General features: G+C 41.9%; 1 protein-coding gene across 3 annotated transcripts in view; it reads right to left on the bottom strand.

Annotated features, from left to right (window-relative positions):
- LOC139400891 (choline kinase alpha-like) overlaps window positions 1–19,707 on the bottom strand; it is a 33,776-nt gene that overhangs the window by 12,121 nt on the left and 1,948 nt on the right. For 2 of the 3 annotated variants that reach the window (XR_011632838.1, XM_071145472.1), the window contains exons 2-7: window positions 18,232–18,340; window positions 15,934–15,987; window positions 4,971–5,084; window positions 2,970–3,103; window positions 1,953–2,057; window positions 49–107 (exon numbers count right to left, since the gene is read on the bottom strand). Coding sequence is in view for 2 of the 3 variants with exons in the window: in XM_071145472.1 (XP_071001573.1) it covers window positions 49–107; window positions 1,953–2,057; window positions 2,970–3,103; window positions 4,971–5,084; window positions 15,934–15,987; window positions 18,232–18,340 (575 nt within the window). In the remaining variant the exon portion in view is untranslated. The remainder of the gene's footprint in view (window positions 1–48; window positions 108–1,952; window positions 2,058–2,969; window positions 3,104–4,970; window positions 5,085–15,933; window positions 15,988–18,231; window positions 18,341–19,707) is intronic. The other variant, XM_071145563.1, reaches the window with a different exon arrangement.

Genomic DNA, 19,707 nt, shown 5'->3' on the forward strand with positions numbered 1-19,707 from the left:
TATCTTCACTAGCTTTACAGAAAGCAATACTATGCCTAAGATCCTTACCCTCTTGACAGTCATTGTGGCAGAAAACAACAGGGGAGTGAGTGGAGTCCAGCAAAGATCTACAAAGAAAAACAAGCCATATTTCAGCAGGTAAGAAGCAGAAGTTAGAATGCATTCGGAAAGTATTCAGACCCCATGACTTTTTCCACCTTTTGTTACGTTACAGCCTTATTCTAACATGAATTAAATCGTTTTTCCCCTAATCAATTTACACACAATACCCCATAATGACAAAGAGAAAACTGTTTTTTAGGTATGAAATGTCACCTTTACGTAAGTATTCAGACCCTTTACTCAGTACTTTGTTGAAGTACCTTTGGCAGCAATTACAGCCTTGAGTCTTCTTGGGTATGACGCTACAAGCTGGGAGTTTCTCCCATTCTTCTCTGCAGATCCTCTCAAGCTCTGTCAGGTTGGATGGGAAGCGTCGCTGCATAGCTATTTTCAGGTGTCTCCAGAGATTGGGTTCAAATCCGAGCTCTGGCTGGGCCAATCAAGGACATTCAGAGACTTGTCCAAAGCCAATCCTGCGGTGTCTTGGCTGTGTGCTTAGGGTTGTTGTCCTGTTGGAAGGTGAACCTTCGCCCCAGTCTGAGATCCTGAGCACTCTGGAGCAGTTTTTTTTTTTTTCAAGGATCTCTCTGTACTTTGCTCCTTTCATCTTTCCCTAGATCCTGACTAGTCTCCCAGTTTATGCCGCAGAAAAACCTCCCCACAGCATGATGCTGGCAAAACCATGCTTCAACGTAGGGATGGTGCCAGGTTTCCTCCAGATGTGGCGCTTGGCATTCAGGCAAAATAGTTCAATCTTGGCAGTCCAGAAAATTTTGTTTCTCATTGTCTGAGAGTCCTTTAGGTGCCTTTTGGCAAACTCCAAGCGGGCTGTCGTGTGCCTTTTACAAAGGAGTGGCCACTCTACCATAAAGGCCAGATTGGTGGAGTGCTGCAGAGATGGGAGAACCTTCCAGAAGGACAACCAACTCCACAGAGGAACTCTGGAGCTCTGTCAGCGTGACCATCGGATTCTTAGTCACCTCCCTGACCAAGGCCCTTCTCCCCCAATTGCTCAGTTTGGCCGGGCGGCCAGCTCTAGGAAGAGTCTTGGTGGTTCCAAACTTTGTACATTTAATAATGATGGAGGCTACTGTGTTCTTGGGGACCTTCAATGCTGCAGAACACTTTTGGTACCCTTCCCCAGATCTGTGCCTCGACACAATCCTGTCTCTGAGCTCTACGGACAATTGCTTCAACCTCATGGCTTGGATTTTTGCTCTGACATGTACTGTCAAGGTGTGTGCCTTTCCAAATCATGTCCAATCAATTGAATTTACTACAGGTGGACTCCAATGAAATCGTAGAAACATTTCAAGGATGATCAATGGAAACAGGATGCACCTGAGCTCAATTTCGAGACTCATAGCAAAGGGTCTGAATACTTATGTAAATAAGGTATTTCTGTTGTTTATATTTTTAATACATTTGCTAACATTTCTAAAAACCTGTTTTCGCTTTGTCATTATGGGGTATTTTGTATAGATTTATGAGGGGGGAAAATTATGTAATCCATTTCAGAATAACGCTGTAACGTAACAAAATGTGGAAAAAGTCAAGGGGTCTGAATACTTTCCGAATGCACTGTATATGTCCACTAATTCACTGTTTACCCCCCAAAAAACAGAATGCCAAATTCCAACACATATTTTAACCACTAAGACAACAGAGTCTTTGTATGGAATTATTGGCTTATTATTGTTGACTGGATTCCACACCAATTTATTGGAAAACACCACGTGACTATTACATATCTGAATTACTGCATATACTGTACATGTAATCATGTCTGTTCCTGTGTGCTTAGCCTAAAAGGTGTTATGTACGTGATTCAGGAACCAGGGTGGCCTTACTTGAGACTCTCCATCTCCTGGGGCAGATTATAGCTCCTCAGACGGGCAAACTTGCGAATGTGTGACTCCCTGGTGAAGGTTAGTCTCATCACCTGGTTCAGGTACCTGTGGATAGGGGAAACATTAGTACGTATGGGATACAAGAGGTTGTAGAGTTTAAAGATAAGAGAGATATCACAATTTTATCACAGCGAGGATGATAATGCACTTCTTGTCTATACTCGTACAAATGACGCATTATCTGTGAGGACTAGCAACTTTTTCTCTGTGATTTCCTTGAAACTATCCTTAGGCCACGAAGCAGGTCAACAAGTCAATATTTCACTCCGATAAGCTAATCCATTAAACAACTTATATGCCCTGTTTTAACTGTAAGTAAATACTGTAAGTCAATTCACTAGGCCATTCATAAAACACATAATCAAAAGGAAGGCAAAGAACATTCACTAAGTCTGTTATTGGCGTGTTTTATTCTTCAAATACTTCGGGAAACATACTGTTTCAATTTTAACATGTAATCAAATCCATTTTAACCCATGGAATTTGGTGTACCGTTTGTCAGTCCGTTGCATTCCACACATTAACGCTCTAACCGCTGCTTTCTCCACAAGCTCTATTTGTTTCTACTTGAGGGCTATTGCATGAAATTATATTAGATCATTAGAGAGAAAAAACAATTCAATTACCTCTAGAATAAGGATGCAACGCAACAAAAAGTGGAGAAAAAAAACAAATCAATTCTAAAAGCTTTATCAAGAAAAAGGTATTGTGTTTCATTTGAAAACAGCATCACATTTTGTAAAAACAGAATATTTCAGGTCATCCTACCCCCTAACCTCTCTGTTATTCTCAAACCAGGTGACTTGAGGATTGACCAACAAAAGCAAACTAGCAACCATTTTGTAAGAGGAGATATGTGTGATAGCTAATGTTTGTTTGGAGCTTTCAGTGAGGTCAGGTTAGGCAAAGAGGGTTTACAGTTTCTATTGGAAATTGCATTATAAGAGACAAACTCACTTGTCGATAGTTCCAAACAGCCATTTGGGCTCCTTGTTGAAAGGCATCCTCATACCATGGAACTTGGCCATCTTCTCAGCTATTTCAGCAGATATGCTTGGCATGCTCAGCTCATCTGTGTCCAATTTGCGACTCTATTAACACAAAGGACATCAGGTCTTCAAGTCTTAGCTGAATACAGCTTGTCTTAAATCCCATCAAGCTGACAACTTTTTATGCAACAATAAACAGAGACAACATTATCAACTGCTGATAGGGTTGTCAAAAAGAATGGAGGATATAACCAGCTTCAATGCATTCTTCCCTCCACTCTGGCCACTGTCAACACTAACAGTTTAAGATCTTATCACAGCAGAAGCTGCTTAAAGGCCATTTGCTTGACCTCTGTGGTTTCTTGGTCTCCGAGGACTTTAAGTGGATAACTAAAACATCTTTACTGCTGTTCTAAAAAATGTATTAATATGTACCAGTCAAAAGTTTGGATACACCTACTCATTCAAGGGTTTTTCTTTCTTTCTTTTTTACTATTTTCTACATTGCCAGCAGCATACCACCCTGCATACCACTGCTGGCTTTTTTCTGAAGCTAAGCAGGGTTGGTCCCTGGATGGGAGACCAGATGCTGCTGGAAGTGGTGTTGGAGGGCCAGTATGAGGCACCCTTTCCGCTGGTCTAAAACAAAAAATATCCCAATGCCCAAGGGCAGTGATTTTTGACATTGCCCTATATAGGGTGCAGATGGGTTGTTAAATGGGTGTCCTGACTCTCAGTGGTCACTAAAGATCCCATTGCACTTATTGTAAGATTAACCCTGGCGTCCTGGCTAAATTCCCAATCTGGCCCTCATATCACCTAATCATCCCCAGCTTACAATTGGCTCATTCTTTCCCCTGTAACTATTCCCCAGGTTGTTGCTGTAAATGAGAATGTGTTCTCAGTCAACTTACCTGGTAAAATAAGTGATAAATAATGAAGACATCATTCTGTCAACCAGCTTCACGAGGTAACCACCTGAGACACTTTTCTTGGTTACAACATGACTGTGTTATTTAATAGTTTTGATGTCTTCACTGTTATTCTACAATGTAAAATAAAGAAAAACCTTGTAATGAGTAGGTGTTTCTAAACTTTGGATTGGTACTGTACATCATACAAGCAAAACTGGTGATTCAGATAGAACATGACTATACTCTTGGTCTGTACCTATTTCAATTGATTAAATTGTCTAGCCTGAGGTGTGGGTTGAATTTTGCAAGATAACTCTTGTTAGGACAATGCCTGGGCAACATGGGCATGGAATCAATTTACTTATCACTTCAAGCAATTTTTTGCCACTTTAAAAAGGGAAGATATTTAGTATGGTTAGGGCAGCAGGTAGCCTAGCAGTTAAGAGCGTTGGTCCAGTAACCGAAAGGTCGCTGGCTCAAATAAAAAAATCTGTCAATGTGCCCTTGAGCAAGGCACTCAAACTTAATTGCTCCTGTAAGTTGCTCTGGATAAGACTGTCTGCTAAATTACTAAAATGTCAAATGTATTCCCTTTGTACATACTGTAAATTAAACACACATCACTGAACAGAACATGCACAGATCCTACAGGTTTCCTATCTTAATTTGAACAATTTCTCACAGCAGGAAAATAATCCTACAGGAATTGTGGATAATAATTTATGTATAAAAATAAAGTATAATCAATACAATCTATGGATTATAATTAATGGACCTTTTTGTAGAGGTTGATACATTTTTTGTTAGGGGAAATCAAGTCTGACATTTAAAGTGGAAATTACAAACTTTAGAATACTTTTTAAACCTTGAATACACTACAAGTTTGCATTTACTGCGGCGCAGGATCATTTTCTGTGACAGCAGAGTGATTAAATTAAGATAGTACACCTGTACACACATACACATACTCAGGCACGCACACACGCACACAGAGGCACACAGTCGTAAATATTTGTTTTCTCTATCAATGATTATCACTCCACAGAGTCACTTACAGGGACAAACTGCTCCAGTCTGCCCTGGGGGAAGATGCCATAGAGTTTGGGCCCAAGCTCCCGCTCTGCCAGAATGGCAAACATCACACTCTCCAGCACCATGGCCTCAGCACCCTGCAGACACATAGAACAGAAAGTTGTTCACTTCTATTGAACTTCAGGATTGTCAGTCACTGTTGCCTTGCACAACCAACCTTAGAAATTAGGAGGGAAAATGACTTAGTCATTGGTTGATGTTTTCATGGTAACTGGAAGAGAAGACAATTAATAGGATAAGCTAAAAACGACTGCAGCCAACCTGTGGTCCCATGTTAGCTGTGATTTTTCATCAAGTGGGGGTTAGTAGGACAGAAACTCATTCAATTCTATAGGATTAAATGAGAACAGCTTAGACAGCGGAAGCTGATGATGAGGCACATGACCTTACATCACATGAAACAAGCTTAGGCTATCTGGAAGAGATAGGATCATTTTCCCAGGGATCTAGCATTCACAATTTATAAATCAATGATACACAGGTCCAGATATTTTAGTCATGGGAACTGTAAAATGGCTACCTCAAACAAATTACGTTCACAACTCTGTCAGTGATTTGGCAGGTATTTCATCCATCATGGTGGTAAGTTTAAAAGCAGATTTGGACCAGAAAGGGAAGAAGTGAGTTGCGTTCCACATGAGGAGAATAATAAAACAAGGGGCCAATTGTACTGAGAGAGGCAGAGCCTGCCAACAGCATCAATTAGTAATTGTGGCTGCTTAACCAAAGAAGATACCAGGGCTTTCAACTGTGGAGTAAAATGGTGGCAGGAGCAATTATCTGAGCCCAGAGCTCTAAAATAGCTAGAATTCAAAAGATAGGCCTATACAGTCTGACACAATTTATTAGAAAAGTCTGTTAACTTACAGATACATATATGTTGATACTTAAAAATAAAGGGTTCTTATTATTGCATATTAATGTAGCTAAGTACATTAAAAATAATTGCCATTATTACACTTTATATACAGTACTATACAGTAGTAACCCATATAGCCTTGAGTACAATCCAAATACGTTGTAGCCGACAGGTGCATGGCCGCGGGAAAACCTTAGTGCTGCTTTTGATACCATTGATCGCCACATTCTTTTGGAGAGATTGGAAACCCAAATTGGTCTACACGGACAAGTTCTGGCCTGGTTTAGATCTTATCTGTCGGAAAGATATCAGTTTGTCTCTGTGAATGGTTTGTCCTCTGACAATTCAACTGTGAATTCCGGTGTTCCTCAAGGTTCCGTTTTAGGACCACTATTGTTTTCACTATATATTTTACCTCTTGGGGATGTCATTTGAAAACAGAATGTTAACTTTCACTGCTATGCGGATGACACACAGCTGTACATTTCAATGAAACATGGTGAAGCCCCAAAATTGCCCTCGCTAGAAGCCTATGTTTCAGACATAAGGAAGTGGATGGCTGCAAACTTTCTACTTTTAAACTCGGACAAAACAGAGATGCTTGTTCTAGGTCCCAACAAACAAAGAGATCTTCTGTTGAATCTGACAATTACTCTTAATGGTTGTACAGTCGTCTCAAATACAACTGTGAAGGACCTCGGCATTACTCTGGACCCAGATCTCTCTTTTGACGAACATATCAAGACTGTTTCAAGGACAGATTTTTTTCCATCTACGTAACATTGCAAAAATCAGAAACTTTCTGTCCAAAAATGATGCAGAAAAATGAATCCATGCTTTTGTTACTTCTAAGTTAGACTACTGCAATGCTCTACTTTCCGGCTACCCGGATAAAGCACTAAATAAACTTCAGTTAGTGCTAAATACGGCTGCTAGAATCCTGACTAGAACCAAAAAATTTGATCATATTACTCCAGTGCTAGCCTCCCTACACTGGCTTCCTGTCAAGGCAAGGACTGATTTTAAGGTTTTACTGCTAACCTACAAAGCATTACATGGGCTTGCTCCTACCTATCTCTCTGATTTGGTCCTGCCGTACATACCTACACGTACGCTACGGTCACAAGACGCAGGCCTCCTAATTGTCCCTAGAATTTCTAAGCAAACAGCTGGGGGCAGGGCTTTCTCCTATAGAGCTCAATTTTTATGGACCGGTCTGCCTACCCATGTGAGAGACGCAAACTCGGTCTCAACCTTTAAGTCTTTACTGAAGACTCATCTCTTCAGTGGGTCATATGATTGAGTGTAGTCTGGCCCAGGAGTGTGAAGGTGAACGGAAAGGCTCTGGAGCAATGAACCGCCCTTGCTGTCTTTGCCTGGCAGGTTCCCCTCTTTCCACTGGGATTCTCTGCCTCTAACCCTATTACAGGGGCTGAGTCACTGGCTTACTGGTGCTCTTTCATACCGTCCCTAGGAGGGGTGCGTCACTTGAGTGGGTTGAGTCACTGATGTGATCTTCCTGTCTGGGTTGGCGCCCCCCCTTGGGTTGTGCCGTGACAGAGATCTTTGTGGGCTATACTCGGCCTTGTCTCAGGATGGTAAGTTGGTGGTTGAAGATATCCCTCTAGTGGTGTGGGGGCTGTGCTTTGGCAAAGTGGGTGGGGTTATATCCTTCCTGTTTGGCCCTGTCTGGGGGTATCATTGGATGGGGCCACAGTGTCTCCTGACCCCTCCTGTCTCAGCCTTCAGTATTTATGCTGCAGTAGTTTGTGTGTCGGGGGGTTAGGGTCAGTTTGTTATATCTGGAGTACTTCTCCTGTCTTATCCGTTGTCCTGTGTGAATTTAAGTATGCTCTCTCTAATTCTCGCTTTCTTTCTCTCTCTCAGAGGACCTGAGCCGTAGGACCATGCCTCAGGACTACCTGGCATGATGACTCCTTGCTATCCCCAGTCCATCTGGCCGTACTGCTGCTCCAGTTTCAACTGTTCTGCCTGCGGCTATGGAATCCTGACCCGTTCACCGGATGTGCTACCTGTCCCAGACCTATTATTTGACCATGCTGGTCATTTATGAACATTTGAACATCCTGGCCATGTTCTGTTATAATCTCCACCCGGCACAGCCAGAGAGGACTGGCCACCCCTCATAGCCTGGTTCCTCTCGGTTTCTTCCTAGGTTTTGGCCTTTCTAGGGAGTTTTTCCTAGCCAATGTGCTTCAACACCTGCATTGCTTGCTGTTTGGGGTTTTAGGCTGGGTTTCTGTACAGCACTTTGAGATATCAGCTGATGTACGAAGGGATATATAAATAAATTTGATTTGAAAATGTTTTGGGGTGGAGGTGCTGTCAAGGGGTATTTTTCTCTGCTCATACAGGAGTAATAGGCCTAGTGCACTAATTTGGTGGGAAAAAGTTTATTTTATACATATGTTATTTTTTCTTTAAATATATTTTGGGGGGATTTTGATTCATCAGCACCCCTACTTCCTGCGGCTATGAACAGGTGCCCTTATCGACTGTAAAGGCTATGAGCTGGCAGTGGTCTGTGGACTCTGACTATCGGGCAAGAAATTTGCTAAGTGTGCACTTCAAAGTGACTCAGCTCTTTCTGTCGGAAGCCAAATAGGAGGAAAATAAACCATAGTAGTGCTTTGCTAATGGCGTGTTGAATGCACATTGGACTGACCTCATATGACTATAGACATAGGGAAAACATTATTAGTAAACAGGGTTGGGTAGGTTACTTTCTAAATGTAATCTATTACAGTTACTAGTTACATGTCCAAAATTGTAATCGGTAACGTAACTTTTGGATTACCCAAACTCAGCAACGTACTCCGATTACATTCAGTTACTTTTATTGCAGGATAAATCAATGTTAAAGTTTACATAGCTGGCCTTTACTTTATGGTTTGGTTATGTAGGCTTCTTCTAATCCATCAATTTCTACTACATATAATAATGATTAAATTATATCTTTACATTAACAACCAAAGTCAAAATCAGAATTCCAGTCATTCTAATAAATGTTGTACCCCTTCCTTCTCAAGGAGAAAAACAAGCTTTTGGGTGTAACAGTTGAACTAAACTCATGAGGCAATTCTAAGTTATATCCTTCAAGAATCAATGGATATATATATATATAATTTATGAATCCAAAAATGGCTGTAGCATCTACAGATTGCCCCATTAAGTCTATCAAAAGTGTGCGAGTTTGAGCATGTGTCCATTAGGCCTATGGACTTTTAAAAAAAATCAGCATTAATTAGATTGAGCAAAAAAAGCCGCACTTTTCTTCCATAGGCTTGGATCCACACTATGCAGCTGTTGCAAGAGCACATTTTTCACTGGCTGTCCACTGGTTTCAAAAACAATTATTGATAGGCAGCTTAAACTTCTTGAATTCAACCATTATTTGGTTCAAATACACATTTGTGAACAGCCATCCACAACAACCACAATCCGTAATACCGTGACTACACGGTCTGTGAGCGTTGCAAAATAAATTTAGAAATCTATGTTATTAAATTATTGCACCCACACTGCTCGCGCGTCAACGAGCGTCTGCGTTGCCAAGGGCTAAAATAGAAGTCCTTTCTATTTCTGACACAGATCGTGCTGCAGTTCCTGCCTCTCCCATCTCCTCATTGGTACCCACGTGCCATCTCCTCATTGGTTATACCCACGTGGGTGATTGAAAGACGAACTGTGTTGCTGGTCGTCGTGGTAATACTATGAAGGTTTAGATGCCAATCACCATATAAGTTCAAAGATGAAAAAGCCTGGAAGGAGGAGAGATGACTAGAAACGATTCGGTTGACCGTTTTATGTGTGGATTAATTGTCGGAGTAGAGGACCTTGTGCATTTCAGGTAAAATAACAACTCAATGTTTATATCCCAGGACAAATTAGCTAGCAACAGCAAGCTAGCTAAAAAGGACAAATTTGCTAGCAAGTGCAAGCTAACTAGCTAAATTGCCATAAATGTTTAATGCTTTTCGACCTGTCCCCAAATTAATGTAATTGGTTCAGAGTTAATTTTTATATTTTAACCTGAGTGTCGTGATCGCGTTTGGTGTAGGGGGACAAAATAAATATATGCACGATGGCGCACGCACTCAGCCGGTTTGAGTTCCGTGTAAGGCGCAAATAGCTAAATGAGAGAGCAGCAGTGGGATTCACATCAATGCGCTATGTAGATATCAATAATAAGTATCACCGTAGACTACACCAGTGCTGTCATCCTTACCTATAAGCGTTTATTCAAGTTGGATAATCTTTGGATGCTGACCTGGATGCTGACCTCTCACCTTTGGAAGACAGCTTGAACTGTAGCCTACAAAAGCCTATTCCTGATAATTTCCCTTGATCCATCAAACACATCTGGTGTGTTATCATAGTAGTCTCTGACTTGTGGTCAGACTCACTCAGGTGGAACAAATTTAAATGTGCGCCTTTTTTCAATGCTGATTTCAATGTCATTGAGAAAACAGAGAGGTGTCAACAATTTTTTTCCGCAAACATACTTTCTGAATTTAAAAGTAATCCTCAAAGTAATCATCTAGTTTTTCAAAAGTATCTGTACTCTGATTACAATATTTTTGCTGGTAATGTAACGGATTATAGTTACCATTACATGTAATCCGTTACATGTAATCCGTTACTCCTCAACACTAAGTAAATAATCACTGACAACATGGGGAACTTCTACAGTACTCATTTTTGAATGGCTTTCCCACTATTCAAAAGAGAGATATCATCTCTAGGTCTATCCACTGTGTGGATTTCATGCCATAAAATGGGTGAGACCATAGATTTGTACATATGAAGCCATAATAATCCTTAGTTTGGCAGAACTATTAAAAACAACTAAGCCAATTTTAAACTCTGCAAGTATTCATATTCGACACATTCACAGATGGGTTCTGCTCCGATGATATTAACAACATATCTCTGTGGTGCTGATGGATGCCAAATGGAAATCTGCTCAACCTGTTATCATAATCATCCTGACGAACATTGTGGCCTTGCAGCCTGTATGTAGGTCTACATGTACAATGCATTTCCATGTCCATGAAATCACTCTAAAAGTGGGTCAGCAGTCCAACGACATTTATTTTACGACCTATCACAACAGGTTGTTGAGCAAGGCTTTTCAAATTCAATTGGCTAAGTAGCCTAATTTTCAGGTTAATAATCAACAATGCTATCTATCATCCACATCCTGGTCTGTTGATGACCACTTTGTCGTGAAACTGTTCAGCACTCCATTCATTCAACCTTCCTCAGTATTGAAAAAAAGAAAAAGTGTTTTTTTTAATGGCTACCATTTCCTCTGTTGAAACTCAATATGCAGTATGATTTGTCAATTTAAATACATGATTACAACTAATCTGTGGAACAGAAAGTGATACAATGTGATGTCCCTTTTATCAGGATACTGAGGTCCACTGTGGGCTGTCCAGGTGTGAACACTACTATTCTGACTGCTAAATCACAATTCCTCAAAAACACTACTGTGGTCCACATTTCCTAATTAGGTGTGCTTGCTGAAAGTAAAGCACAACTTTAGAAACTGTTCATGCTTATTATAATAATAATAAATAATTATAATTTAGCTGGAACCTCTAGCGCCAAAACCGTAAAAGCTACAAACACCAAAACAGCTTTAAAACGTCCAGGCTACCATTGGTTAGTGTGCTTGAAAAAAACATTTTGATACTACTTATACTTTTCACACTGCAACCACATTTGCATAAATCCCAATGCTTTTCAATGGTCATAGACTTGAATGGGGAAAATGTCCACCGTAACTAGTGCAGACCGGTCTGAAATACTGTCTTTGGAAAATGACTTCCCTGTTGTCACGACTTCTATCGAAGTCGAAGCCTCGCCTTGTTCGGGCGGTGCTCGGCGGTCGACGTCAACAGGTCTTCTAGACATCATTGATCCATTTTTGTCTTGTCTTGTCTTCTTACACACATGGTTTCAATCCCATTCATTACCTGTTGTGTATTTGACCCTCTGTTTCCCCTCATGTCTTTGTCAGAGATTGTTTGTATTTCAGTGTTGTGTTGTTTTTGTATTGGTGCGCGATAGGGCCTCGTACCCACTTTGTTTATTGTTACAGTTAGTGTTTGGAGTATGTTTTGTTTATTGTTATTAAATAACTTGATTACACTCCGTTTGATTCTCCTGCGCCTGACTTCCCTGCCACCTATACACACGACTGACAGAATCTCTGACCAAAAAATGAAGTCAGCAGGAGAAGGTACCCGGCCATGGAGGTGGAGGAGCGCGTCATGGAACACACAAAGATGATTGACAATCTGAGCGCCTCCATGGATTGCGTTGTCCAGAATATGGACCGCTGGGAGAGACTGAGTTTTTCCAGTGCCTTCACCAGCACAACCAGGGTCTCCCCTGAGTGCCCTTTCCCCGCCTGAACCCAGCAGGATCCATTTATCCCTGCCTAAGGGGTACGACGGAGATACTGCCAGCTGCCAGGGTTTTCTCCTCAAACTAAGCTTGTATCTGGCCACGGTCCACCCAGCTCCATCGGACCGCGAGAAGAGTTACGCCCTCGTCTCGTGCCTCACCGGGAAAGCCCTGGAGTGGGCCAGCGCTGTGTGTAGAGGAGGTTGCGGCGTTGGACCATTTTGAGGAGTTTCAGGACAGTATTCGACCACCCACCCAAAGGCAGAGCGTCTGGTGAGCGCCTCTACCATCTGAGGCAGGAGACGAGGGGCTCACAGGAGTTTGCTCTGGAGTTTAGGACCCTGGCTAACGGTGCTGGATGGAGTGACAGGGCCCTGATCAACCATTACCGCTGTAGTCTACGCGAGGACGTCCATCGGGAGCTGGCCTGTAGAGACACCACCCTCACCTTCGACCAGCTGGTGGAGATGTCCATCAGGCTGGACAACATGCTGGCTACTCGTGGACGTCTAGATCGGGGTCTGGTTGTTCCATCCTCCCGCACCCTCTCTCCTGTACCTATGGAGTTGGGAGGGATGGTGCGCAGGAAGACCGGAGGGGGTTCCCGCTCGAGCACCATATGTGGTCACAGAGGTCACACTGCTGGTCGGTGCCGGGTTGGTTCCTCTGGGAATCAATGCAGCAGGCAGGGCACTCTGGCGTCACCCCAGGTGAGTAGGCAGCATTCTCATCCAGAGCCCTCTCTTGTAGATATGTTTGTCTCTGTCACTTTTCCTGAATTTTCCCCGCATTCCCAGTATAAGGTGCTAGTAGATTCATGTGCGGCTGGGAATTTCATTAATAAAAGTTTAGCTCATAGTTGAGGGATCCCCATTGTTCCTGTGGATATGCCTTTCCCCGTTCATGCCTTAGATAGTTGACCATTAGGGTCAGGGTTTATCAGGGAGGCCACCGCTCCTTTGTATATGGTAACGCAGGGGGGTCACAAGGAAAATATTTGTCTTTTCCTTAATGATTCTTCTGCGTATTCTGTGGTGCTAGGCCTACCCTGGTTAGCTTGTCATAACCCCACTGTTTCTTGGCCACATAGGGCTCTCACGGGGTGGTCGCGAGAGTGCTCAGGTAGGTGTTTAGGGGTTTCCGTTGGTGCTACCACGGTGGAAAGTCCAGACCAGGTCTCCACCGTGCGCATTCCCCCAGAATATGCCGATTTGGCGACTCAATTACCACCCCATCGACGGGGGGATTGTGCGATAGATCTCCTGGTAGAAGCTGCATTTCCCAGGAGTCCCGAGTATCCCCTGTCGCAAGCGGAGACAGTGGCTATGTGTCTCCGAATCCCTGCGTCAGGGGTACATTCAGCCCTCCATTTCACCCGTCTCCTCAAGTTTCTTTTTTTGTGAAGAAGGATGGCGGTTTGTGTCCATTCATAGATTATCGAGGTCTCAATAAAATCATGGTGCGGTATAGTTACCTGCTACCTTTTAACACCACGGCGATTGAGTCAATGCACGGGGCGCGCTTCTTCACTAAACTGGATCTCAGGATGGCGTACAATCTGGTGCGTATTCGTAAGGGAGACGAGTGGAAGACGGCATTTAGCACCACCTCAGGTCATTATGAGTACCTCGTCATGCCATATGGGTTGACGAATGCTCCATCAGTCTTCCAATCATTTGTAGACAAGATTTTCAGAGACCTGCACGGGCAGGGTGTAGTGGTGTATATCGATGATATCCTGATATACTCCACTACACGATCCGAGCATGTCCCTGGTGCGCAAAGTGCTTGGTCGCCTGTTGGAGCATGATCTATACGTTAAGGCTGAGAAATGCTTGTTCTTCCAACAATCCGTCTCTTTCCTAGGGCATTGGATTTCCATGTCAGGAGTGGAGATGGAGAACGACCGCATTGCAGCCGTGCGTAATTAGCCGACTCCCACCACGGTAAAGGAGGTGCAGCGATTCTTAGGGTTTGCCAACTACTACCGGAGGTTTATCCAGGGTTTTGATCAGGTTGCTGCTCCCATTACCTCACTGCTAAAGGGGGCCCCAGTGCGCTTGCAGTGGTCGGCTGAGGCGAACAGGGCTTTTAGGCACCTGAAGGCTCTGTTTACCTCGGTTCCTGTGTTGGCTCATCCGGACTCCTCTTTGCCATTCATAGTGGAGGTGGAAGCATCCGAAGCTGGGATAGGAGCAGTGCTCTCTCAGCGCTCGGGTACGCCACTGAAGCTCCGCCCCTGTGCCTTCTTCCTGCCGGAAGCTGGGCCCGCGGTTTGTGAGGTCATTTAAAGTCCTGAGGAGAGTGAACGAGGTATGTTACAGCTTCCCCCTAATTACCATATTAACCTCTCATCCCATGTGTCTCTCCTCAGGCCGGTGGTGGCTGGTCCGTGGGTTCTGTCACGACTTCCGCCAAAGTCAGCTCCTCTCCTTGTTCGGGCGACGTTCGACGGTCGACGTCACCGGCTTTCTAGCCATCACCGCTCCATTTTTCATGTATCCATTAGTTTTGTCTTGTTCCCTGCACGCCTGGTTTTCATTACCCAATCACACTACATGTATTTATTCCTCTGTTCCCCCTCATGTCTTTGTGTGTGATTGTTTTGTGTTACGTGTCATTTTTGACACGCTATTTCTGGTGTGTGTTTATTCAGTGTTTTATATTCACAAGGTATGTTAATTTGTTTGTACTTTATTGTTGTGACTGTTAGCGCGTTTTTGCACTTTGTCATATTGGATGGAGGTTTCGACGCAGTGGCGTCCGTCTGTTGGTTTCTCCTGCCTAAATAAAGTGTGCGCCTGTTCACAACTCTCTGCTCTCCTGCACCGGACTCCGCTCCCAGTACGCGCACCATTGACAGCACCTCTATACAATGTATTAACACTGTTCAGTGCCACAGTACCATCCGATGGGTACCACTTGCCATCCCTCTACCCCCTTTGTGCCAGGGCTACGGTCACATGACCATGGCACAGCAGGTGTGGAGATTTTCCACTTGAAGCTACAGTTAAGACGACATTACTGTAATTAGTCATGTGAGTCTATATTAAAGTATGCCACGTTGCCCTTAAACCGTATTTAAATAACCTTACGGGCAATATTGTTGTCCATGTGAACCTAAATCACACTGTAATGAGAAAATGGCTACAAACATGCACACAGTTAAGAAGCAGTGAGGTCTATGAGGGGACAGACTGGCTAGCCAAGGTAGGATTAGCCTCTAGGATAAATCTGTGAATCTCATGCAAAAGATACTAATGGCATAGCAATGACAGATGAGTGACATGAACACATTGGTCGGATTACCCTCTCTTTATCTTGCTGTCATCAACTAATACAGGTGACCTCCATCCAAAGTGGTGACTTAACATGGCTATTTCTTAACACACTTTTATACCATCCCGTTTGGGGAATGGTCTGGCATTTTTCAAAGTGATCACTACGTCCATTGGCAATTACTAAAACCTTTCATGATAAACTATTAAGACTTATTTGATCAGACTCCAGTAAATGAATACAAAAACAGTCTTCAGGCCAGAAAAATGAAACATTGTGGGGATTTTCACAATCAGATGGCAAATCTAACCAATAGTCTGGGTAGATCACCTTTGCCATTAGTTACTTACTTGAAAGAGATTTTCTTTGTTTGACCGTCTGGGCTCCCCCTTATTACAGGACATCTATCAATGAAAGAAAAAGCAAGAAACTAACCATGAGTACATGTACATTTTCAAAAGACTCGTCATGCTACAGCATCCTCACAAAGAGACAATGACAGAGTACAGTATAGTCCCCAAGTTAACGGCCAAAAAGGCAATAGGAAAGCGCTCAGTGCCTTTTAAAGACCGACTTGAGATATTAAAGCCGTAGAAACAGAGAGATGAGCTCTATGAAAGGGATCTGTTATCTCCTGATCAAGGCAGGTGGCATGAAGGTTAAGGTTTGGCTTCAACACCAGCTAAATCACTTACGGTATGCTCTGGCATAAAAGGCAAATATTGGCATTGGCACTTTAAATATTTTCTCCTCTTTGGAAACCCAGTTACTCATGAATTTCAGAGATATTAATCACATTCGGTATTTGATAAGACATTTCTAATTCCTCTGTAGATATGGTCGAAACATTTGAGAAAAATGTATTGTGTAATTTTCTGTAAAAATGGGCACGTTACTTTGGTGAAGTACATAGTGTTGCTCTAGCAACAGGTGTGCTAATATTGCACTGAGAACATTGGCATTAAAGGGTACCCACTGCCATTATCATTCAGAAAGAATCTCCTAAACTGCATGAGACCATAATAAATAGATATTAATATTCAATTTTATTCGATTCTTACAATAATCTTTGTTGCTTTACATCTTGTGGCTAATTCTACATGTTTAATTCATGGGTCTTTGTCCTCAGGTTCCAAATGGTGTATGACTTCTTATTAGATATGTGGCATGTCTCATTCTATTTTCTATTTTATATTGTTACTTCAATTGTTTTACACTAAAATGGTTTAGATCAGAGTTGTTGCTTTTGTCATTCCCATCCAACTAAAGGAGAATGTCAGCTTGACGGACTCTTGACCTGGATTCTCTGGTCATCTGATTTTAGCCAGGAGGTTATCTTGGAGTTGTCCTAACTAGCCTTCCATCATGTGATCTATGAGCAATGTAATGTGGACCTAATGACATGTCATCAGCAATGATATCCCCCTGTGTCATTTGGCAGTAGCTCATGACGCAAAAAAAAACTAGATTACGAAATTTCGTTATTGCTAGTTGTTATAATTACTGCGCAACACCTCACATTTGAATTGCTGTCAGGTGAGCTCCAATTTATTTATTTATTTGCAATGTGAGTTTTCTAATTTGTCTTATTTTGTATTACTATGTTATTTGACAACTTTTTTCCAATATGAAAAGGATAGGAAAGGTTAACACACAACCCCCCACCCTCCGTATCTTCACAAGTGCATCAATTCACAAGCTGCCTTCCATAACAATGTGGATGAACTTTGTTGTGGACAATACTGAGACTTCAGGGATCTCATACTCTACCGTGTATGGTATGGTGGAATCACCTGGAAACAAGTGTGCTCAAGGCACGCTCCTTTTGGAAGGCCTACGGCAAAGAACATATGCATGTACAGCCATGGGGGTACATCACACCACAACAGCAGAAACACACACACACACACACACGCGCACACAAACACACCCACAAACACACACACACAAGCAAGCGTACACACACACCAACACACATGTGCACACGACTTGAGCCACCCATCATGTGGGTATTTGGCCGAGAGGGCATTTCAACAACAAGATGTTTGAGGAAGAAAATATCTCCTTCCCCTTCTGTCAAACCCCAAATTCCAGCAGCAAAGCCTAGACCACTGCTCAGCTTTCTTAGAACCTATCAGGGAATACATGTAGGCTGTGTTTTTCCTAAACTTTTATATTATCACATTCTATTCTATTCTAAAACATGACCAGAAAATCAGGTTAATTCAAATGGAACTTTTCAAGGGTCCAAGATTGTGCCTTTTGGTAGGCTACGTATTTAGCCTAAAGAACATTGACGGAATTTTTCAGTTAAACTGAATAGAAAATTCAAAGGACACACAACACATACAGTGGGGTCCGAAATGATTGACACCCTTAATAAAGATGATCAAAAATGACCATATAAAATCTTTATAAAGGGTGTTCTTCAATCTTATAAAGGGTGTCAATAATTTCGAAATTCCACTGTATATGGGTGCATTTCATTGAGACATGATAATGATCACCAGCTTAGTCAATGAAATTCAAACAAATAATAAATTAAATGTATGTTTTATACACTGGACATTGTGTGACAAAAACATGTTTGGTAAGATATGACTGACTCACTCAACATTTCATTGTCTGTTTATAGATGTTATACACACCTGTAGAATAGCTCCATACAGGCGCAGGAGGACGTTACGGGGTTCATCAACTACACTGGTTTGGGTGTCGGGCAGGGCGCAGAGGAAGAGCTTGTTGCTGAGGCCACCCCTGTCACAACATTACAAAAAAACAAATCAAGTTCATAGAAGAGTCACATTCCCCCAGGTCAATGAATGTGGCGGGCTAAATAACATTTTTGTTCTGGGATAGAAAGCCCATAAATAATAAGTGATGCTTTAAAGGCCAAATACAGACGTTTTTATATCTATATCAAATCATTTCTGGGTAACAATTAAGTACCGTACTGCAATAGATTTCCATTCAAATGGGCAAATATAGCTTTTTAGCTAAAATTGTTTCTCAAGCAAGATTTCTGCTATAGGACTGTCTGGGTGGGGAGAGAAAAACTGAAAATTAGCTGTTATTTGCAGAGAGGTTTGGAACTCTCTTTGTTATTGGTCTATTAACCAATTTACCACATGATTATGTCACCATGGAAAACCGAAACTCCCACCAGCAACTATCAGGAAATAACACTGGTCATTTTTTTCTCACTCTTTAATAGTGTTCGTTTCAACAGCTGTTGTACAATATGATATAAAACCGGAATAACATAATTTTGACTGCACTTGGCCTTTAAATTCAAAAACACATAATACAATCCCATTTAGGAATCGTTTTAATTTGAAATTACATTACTTAGGTTTATCACAGTATCATATTCTCTGTTTATTAAACCCTATCATACCACTGGACACCATGATATGGAGGACCAAGCATGCCATAATAATAAATAAATACCTAAATAAATGAATACACATACATAAATAAATAAATACATGAATAAATAAATAAACGCACACATAACTAGATAAATAAATGGATGAATGAATGCACACATATAGATTAAAAAAAATATATTTAAATGAGTCACACTTTCATTCATTCATTTTATTAATTTAGATTATATTTTCATATATTTATTTCTGTATTTCTTCCTCCAATATGATGATGACGGGGTGTCAAGCAAATGTATGAATCTAGCAAACCATTGGTTAATCAATGTCACTGTCATGCCCTGACCTTAGAGAGCCTGTTAATTTCTCTATTTGGTTAGGTCAGGGTGTGATTTGGGTGGGCATTCTAGTTTTCTATTTCTTTGTTGGCCGGGTATGGTTCCCAACCAGAGGCAGCTGTCTATCGTTGTCTCTGATTGGGAATCATACTTAGGCAGCCTGTTTTCCACCTGAGTTTGTGGGATGTTGTTTTTGCACGGACGTAACAGTCACAGAGCGTTGCTCGATATCATTTGCCTGGGGTGAATTCAGTACAACAGAACAGTTTTCAACATTTAATTAAACAGAAACGATACTGTACTGAATGACCAGTTGAAAAACAATTATGGTGGCCCAGAGGGTGATTGTATATGGTGTGCTGCACCAGGACTCTTTGTTATAACCTGAACTCTGGTGAAT

Source organism: Oncorhynchus clarkii, chromosome 1 (genome assembly GCF_045791955.1).
Source record: "Oncorhynchus clarkii lewisi isolate Uvic-CL-2024 chromosome 1, UVic_Ocla_1.0, whole genome shotgun sequence".
Taxonomy (NCBI): domain Eukaryota; kingdom Metazoa; phylum Chordata; class Actinopteri; order Salmoniformes; family Salmonidae; genus Oncorhynchus; species Oncorhynchus clarkii.